The 7,657-nt window shown below is 34.9% G+C and overlaps 2 protein-coding genes across 2 annotated transcripts in view; both read right to left on the bottom strand.

Annotated features, from left to right (window-relative positions):
• Nucleotides 1–13: 13 nt before the first annotated feature.
• LOC117106358 (histone H3.3A) lies at nt 14–996 on the bottom strand. Its single transcript, XM_033247727.1, has one exon. It carries the CDS (start codon nt 859–861, stop codon nt 451–453), a length of 411 nt encoding a protein of 136 aa, XP_033103618.1. The 5' UTR covers nt 862–996; the 3' UTR covers nt 14–450.
• A 124-nt stretch (nt 997–1,120) lies between these two features.
• LOC117106357 overlaps nt 1,121–7,657 on the bottom strand; it is a 7,908-nt gene continuing 1,371 nt past the window's right edge. Inside the window, exons 3-4 of the mRNA XM_033247726.1 lie at nt 4,179–6,628; nt 1,121–3,721 (exon numbers count right to left, since the gene is read on the bottom strand). Coding sequence (XP_033103617.1) covers nt 3,506–3,721; nt 4,179–6,628 — 2,666 coding nt within the window. The 3' untranslated portion in view covers nt 1,121–3,505. The remainder of the gene's footprint in view (nt 3,722–4,178; nt 6,629–7,657) is intronic.

Raw genomic sequence — 7,657 nt, 5'->3', positions numbered from 1 at the left:
GGTATAACCTAGCTCTATATTGCCTAGTACTGTTAGGAGGCTCCGAGTCTTACAGGCGACCTAGCATGGACGTTTGTTGCGTATTCTTTTTTCTGTTTAGCCTAGAGTTGCGCACCTCTCTGTGTTTATCGTAATACAGTCGGCAGATATAACTCGCTAGGAGTGTTAATCATGTATCCAAAATAGTATTAAAAAAAATTATTATTATTTCACTGTTCCCTGTCTATACCATCTGAATGCGCGTAATCCTTCACCAACTACAAAAACTGCATTTCATAATTCTTTGTAAATCTTTAATAAATCTACGTCATAATGACGTGTCATCTTTTAGATTTGGTATCTTAAATTAAGATTTTGGAAACTGAACAATTAGTAATGGCAAATGTACAAATTCCTTTTAATTAAGTAATGGCTCTGAAAAGAGCCGTTTGGTTTGGGTGTTGGAACTTCTTAAGCACGTTCTCCACGGATTCTCCGAGCCAACTGGATATCCTTCGGCATGATTGTCACACGCTTAGCATGAATAGCACACAAGTTGGTGTCTTCAAATAGACCGACCAGGTAAGCCTCGCTAGCCTCTTGGAGAGCCCCAATTGCTGCGCTCTGAAAGCGCAGATCGGTTTTAAAATCTTGAGCGATTTCACGGACAAGACGCTGGAATGGTAACTTTCGTATAAGAAGCTCAGTGCTCTTCTGGTATCGACGGATCTCACGGAGAGCAACAGTCCCAGGTCTATAACGATGTGGTTTCTTCACACCACCGGTGGATGGTGCGCTCTTACGTGCTGCCTTGGTTGCAAGTTGTTTTCTTGGTGCCTTTCCTCCTGTAGATTTACGAGCAGTTTGCTTAGTACGTGCCATGTCAGTTCTTTATGATGGAAACTATTTGACTGATGCATTTCTGTGCTCAATTCACAGGATTTTATACTGTTTCTCATTCCCACACACCATGCGCTGATTGGTCAAAGATGTGCTTAAAAACACGTCCGCTACCGATACTCATGTAAAACAATGGGAGGCACGCCCAACAAGGTCATGACTCATGTTGTATCCAGATCACCATTTCTCTTTGTTCTTCGATTCAGTTTTTTTTGCCGCCCAAATTCAATAATTCAGACAAATAGGCCTAAAGTACTGTACGCCTAGATATGTGAATTTTTTTTTCGATACCATGTATGTGTCTAAGTCTAAAACAGAGCGAAAAAAACCAAAGTTTTATGCCATTTATTAGTAGGCCAATGTTACTAAACCCGTACTGTTTTACTTAAAAATATCCAGAAGACTATAGCATAAATAGGCAGAATTCGTTAGGTCTACATGGTTAGGTCAAATGATCACAATTTCTAAATCAAAACGAAATCAATAGACTGGAAATATATTTGACATATTTGTATTCTTCCATAAATTTAAAATACATCCAGTTTTCAGTAATTAATGGCACTCATTTAAAAAACAGTGGTACACACCTCTACGACGGTGAGTCCATACATAAAACAATCATGCCCATTATAACAATAACATTAACAAGACCAACAAATTAGAATGAAATAAAAATCTATGAGATTTCTTTCTTTCCCTTATAAAGGGTACAGTATTTGGCAAATCTCTATACTAAGGGATTATTTAGGCTTTATATGTAGCGAATTTGAAAACATCCTTTATTGACCGTAACTTGTGCATCCAATAGAAAATACAACACAAGAAAATTATTTTGATAATTGATAGTAACAAGATAATTGCTATAATATATATTATATTTGACCATTCATTGATAGAACTTGAATCACGAAGTTCTCTTAACATTTGTTGATTTTGTATCCTAAATTTAGCGGATTTAAATAGCTTAGTGTTTAAGATGTTTGCCTTTTAATCTAAAAAATTACTCCATTCCCTAAAGCCTCATAAAAAAAAACTCGCTGAGAAACGCATCACGTTATTTCATCCTTTTATGGAATATGCTAGGAAGATAACCCCCCTCTATGGGATGGCATATGCTAGGAAGATAACCCCTCTATATGTAGTTATTGTTTGTATTGAAAAATATTGTTACAATTTCTATTGCAACTCATAGTGCCAATTAAAGTTAAATTTAATCGAATATGTCATCGTTTTGTTTGCCACATTCAAGAGAAAACTAATACCGGTAGGTGACAGTAGGCTACTGTAATTTTAATTTAGGGACATTTTATTAATTTTGTTACGTTACCTTTATTATCTATACGTGTCTTCGATAAATTTAAACTTATATAACGGAACTACCAAGCGAGCAAAATGCAATGTTTAATTGTTATAAATTGAACTTTGTTATAAGAAAAGTAAGGTTAACAAAGCGTTGCACCAACGTTTGAAAAAAGTAGTTTATTATTACGTATTATTTATGATTCTACAGAAAATATTTTGAACATAAAACTGTTTTGTTACTATAACGTTACTGTTATTTGGAACTTAATATATATGTGGAGACTGCTTTCAAATTCATCAATATACTTAACCTCGAAAAGACTACCTCTTTATACAATTAGTAACGGTTTTACTTCTTATTAGAGACGGTTACAGTTTCTATACGGTATTCACACAATGTAGCAGAAAAAAAAAAAACGCCCATCATTTGATTTTCTCTGAAATCTAATCAACATTATAATAATTTGGAGATTTCACAGCCTTACGAAAACTATAGCAAACACACACGAATACTTCATCTTCATTATCTTCATGACTAAGACATAATTGAAAATACACACTCGGGCTAAATAATGATCACCGATTCATGTAAAAGTCTATGTTGTGAGCGATATACAGGTACTACTGTATGGAATGAATGGACTACACTTTCGATGACGTAACAGGATTCGCGCTATCGTTTTCATAAGCTTGCGAACCTCCCTAATGTCATTTTTTATCAACTAAATTTGACACAGGTAATCTGTCATAAGTGGTTTCGGGAAACGTTTGTCTTCAATCTTGCAGATTTGTTTTTATTAAGGATTAGGCCTACTATCCAATGAAGGACGGTTGTCTGGTTCTGGTTACCTTTACATTCCAGTTGTTGCCTATAAATTGTATACGTATCTCTTCCGAGACAAAGATATTGTTTTCCACAACATCTTTGATACAAGTATTTTTCCTTTTATATATTTACCGCATAAAGTTATAGATTATTTCTTCATGTAGGCTTAGCATGATTTATTTTAAAAAGGTTTTCTCAATAAAAAAAAAAAACGCCAAGTTAGATTTCAAAGATATGTCATAGACCTACTTCTAATTACCGTATGTTTATAAGTCGCAAATGAAGGTGTTATGTCCTTTCTGTTGTCCTTTCTGCTCTCCGAATTAAAGAACAAAAATAGCAAATATGGCGCGCCGTAAGCGTACTAATCTGGGACTGTCGATATATAACATTAATTATGTAAAATATATCTATTGAAAGATAAGCACATCAGTTTTAAGCAAAGCCATTCTTCAGTTGAATATTGTATACACTGTACTATATTAAGAAATAATGTTCTTACACTTTATTATAAATGGTCCGAATGTCTATAACGTTCTGATTATTTTTCTGCTTCCTGTGCAATAGCGCCACCAGTTTCGTGGCACTGAAAGAAAGAAATATGAAAACTCCTTGCATACTATTCATAATAACGAATATGTACCACAGAAATCTTTCATCAATGAATGAAGCGACGCATCCAATTGTCCAAGTCAATCCCATAATACACGATATCTAAAACAAGAAAGAAAAAAAAAAAAAGAAAAAAAAAATATGTAGGCCTAGATAATGTTACTTGCATGTGAAATGTACATTTACTCTTATTATGCCTATATGGTCAAACTATGGTCAAAGATTGTAGTACAAACATGCTGTTGATGTTATTTTTAAATATTCTTGCAGCACGTAATTTGAATGTATGTATATTTATTTATTGATTTACTTATAATGTAAACAGTTTTATTTGTAGTTAAAATTATACAAAAAATACTGTTCTCCTTCTAATTAAAGACCCTGCTCCCATTTAAATACTTTTTTCCCAATTAATGACAACTTTTCTTTGGTTCTATATTAACAAATATCTTTATTTTTATTATTTTAACTACACAGCAAAAAGCTGTTAAGACCATAGAAACTCCGGTTCAAAGTAGTCTTTAATTGGAGGGAGACATGTATTTTATTATGTATTTACCTTTGCATAAATCACGAGATTGTTTATGATGTCTTTCTTCTTGGAACTCCCTCGAATCTTCCTCGAGTTTTCTTTTGATCGATGAATTCCGCAAACTATGACGACAAATAGAAAACTGTTTACCCCCATAATCGTTGCCATTGGAACACCGAAGACTATCAAAGCGGCAAATTCATCGCGTATCCAGCAGACTGTGTCGTCACCGTATGTAAACTTGAAGGGTACACAATCACAGAAGTGAATAATCAACAGTATAGCGACGAACGCGAGAGGAATTCCCCAACTAAAATACAAATAGAGATTGATCGACTGATTTTCATACCGACTTTTTAAAGATGCTTTAAAGGAACGGAAAGATTTAAAGAGAGTTAATGACATCACAAACATACACATAAACGCCACCAGCCACAGATAATGCATGACTGCAGCAATGATGGCACACGCATGCTCAAATTGCACGAAAGCGCCTGTAAATAGAGTTCCAAACTGCGCAAAGAAAAGTGAAATTGCGATATTCATCACAATCTTTCCCGAATTTGTGCGTAAAGTAGTAGGCCTACTGACGCAACTAGTAAGGCATGTCAGGAACAAACCAAGTAGCGAACACGACACACCGACTAGGTTAATAAGTTGGAGAGTCTCTTCGTAAACAAACAACTTTGACGAAGTTTGTCTTGTTCCATTTGGTAAGAAAAAAGTACAGACAGTGATGGTTTCGTTACTGAATATAATTTTGTCATTTGTGAACTGGTGACCGGTAGGTTGGTAGATCCACGTGTTGTTACTTGTGAAATCAAACTCTTTGGCATCTAAAACGATAAGTGGGCAGGTGGGGTCACGTGGGCGTTCTGATGAACAGTTTGTTATCATCAACGTACTGAACATCATTGAGTCATTTTCAACATTAAACGTCATCTCTACTCGATAGCTCGTTTCTTCTAAAGTAAAATAATCGTGTCCGTCGGTTACTGTTGTTGTTTGATCTCCTTTTGTTATATTTAACTTAGTGAAGTCAAATGATTGTGAAATACAACTTTGTTCAGTTGGTGACGTGATGTTCAGGTTTTCATTCAAACAAACCTGTGTTATTAAAACGTTTTCTAACAAAACTTTTTCACTGTTGAACTGTTGAAATGCTATAGTGAAAACTCCTTGTACTAGCTGGCATTCTGAAGTCTTAAAACTAATTGTTGCAGTCGATGTATCATGTTGTTTAAACTTGAACGATGTATTATACCCTTTTAATAATGATGTTATCTGAGATAAAGTAACATTTGCTGTCGATGTATTATTAACGTTATACCGTACTTGTACATTACTGTACCCTCTGCATATGCAGACAAGCTCACCGATTTTAGTAGATGGGGATTTTATTGGTGTTTTCTTCAGATTTCCTAATTCATAGATGCATCCATGCTCTGTAAGGATTTTACCATGTTCGCAAATTGTCTTGATACATACTTCCTTAAAGGGGTTGTATACCCGACCCGATCCGCAGTTAAACCCATCAGTGGTGACCTTTTTTGAAGGAGTTTCAACACTAAGACTACCCGAAGTGAAATCCACTAAAATAGTGATGGGCACAGTTACCACTATATCAATTAATTCACTGTCTTCATCCGCCCCAGCGGCGGCAAGGCCGGGATCTTTGAATGGTGTCCAATATTGCGTGTCACTTAATTTGCAAGTGTAATCTACTTCCCCGTGACATCGAGCGCAATGCGGGTTTGCGTAACTTGCGCTACCCGCATGCACAGTAGCTTTGTACCTTTTGCAGTTGTTTGCCACCTTTTTATCTGGAAAATCTATAGGGCAATAATTAATTCCATGCTCATAAGAGCAATACCTCTTACTATTTCCTCCTATAGGTTTGTACTGCAAATTACAATCTTCCGTAAGATATATTTTAGAAAGGATGGTTTCGAGGTTGTTTTGTATTAAAGATTGATCTGATGATGTAAAAACAGCCGCCAAGTAGTCATCATTAATTTGTCTGCATTTAGCCATTACTTTCCATCCTTCGACATTCGTTATGGAAACGCCATTACAAAGAGCACAGAACAAATTCGAATAAGCTAGATTTGAAGAATCACTTACTGGAATGTTTAGAAGAAAATCATCTGGATTTGGTTCCTCGCAGCTTGATCGAATATGTTCATTAACTGTTACTGACCTACATTTCGATATTAAATAGAATTGTTCAAATTCGGATTTCATACAAACAGTACGTTCCCATAACGCAAGAGAAGAATTCAAAACTCTGCTATTGGTGCAACTACTCCAGTAATCGTAACAACAGTCTCCATAAAGCTCGCATTTCGGGTCGCAGTGGCACATAGAGTTTCGTGTAAGAAACAGTCCACATCTTCCATGGCAAGTTTGATGATGTGTACATACGTCTATATCATCGAATTCGTTTTCTGTTACATGGGTATCGTTCCCATTTGTATCTTTAAAGAAGAAAGAACATAATTATATGTAAGATACAGTAAAACCATTATTGTATACACCAGGGTCATTATCACAATTTTATTTATTTATTATAGTAAATTCAGTGTAGTGAAAGCAAGAGATTACGTTGAATTATCACCGGGTGTATTTTTAAGCCAATGGAAAGGAACCTGTTATTGATAGGCCATGCCCATTGCAATCCTTATACTATAGTTCCTTTATTCTAGCACTGTTTATACCACTTTTGTATATTAAGCGTTGACAAAATCTACAGTAGTCGAAATACTTGTTGCAATAAATTTTAGTGTTTTTAAAGAAAGTCAAGAGTTTACGTATATGAGTATTTATGAACGTTATATAATACATCATATAATATAGATAGCCGTTAACACTGTTAAATTATATATAAACCATTGAAGAAAGGTAAATACAGTGTTTGAATTATAAAGGGGATAAATACATCGTGTTTAGGACAACATTCGTTGAGAACTATGCTACACGATGTATTTATGTCCTTTAAATTATCCGAACACTGTATTTACCTTTCTTTGATTACACATCTAGATGTGTATAAGAGACAGCTGTACTATATTAAGAAATAATGTTCTTACACTTTATTATAAATGGTCCGAATGTCTATAACGTTCTGATTATTTTTCTGCTTCCTGTGCAATAGCGCCACCAGTTTCGTGGCACTGAAAGAAAGAAATATGAAAACTCCTTGCATACTATTCATAATAACGAATATGTACCACAGAAATCTTTCATCAATGAATGAAGCGACGCATCCAATTGTCCAAGTCAATCCCATAATACACGATATCTAAAACAAGAAAGAAAAAAAAAAAAGAAAAAAAAAAAAAAAAACTTGTGTTAAAAAAGATCTAGGGTCAGTTTTGTTTTTGGCTAATTTTTTAAACTAGAGGAGTCCAAAATGCCATTCTTGTCCAAGGAATTTAGGTGTGTGTTTACAATTTGTGACCCAAGCTCACAAACGGGCTGTAAACTCGCACTGCACTGTATTGAGA

The sequence above is a fragment of the Anneissia japonica genome, unplaced genomic scaffold, assembly GCF_011630105.1.
Source record: "Anneissia japonica isolate Jap-2015-1 unplaced genomic scaffold, ASM1163010v1 scaffold288115_len170739_cov164, whole genome shotgun sequence".
Classification (NCBI taxonomy): Eukaryota; Metazoa; Echinodermata; class Crinoidea; order Comatulida; family Comatulidae; genus Anneissia; species Anneissia japonica.
Note: the sequence above shows the minus strand (reverse complement) of the source record. Positions and strands in the feature narration are given on the sequence as shown.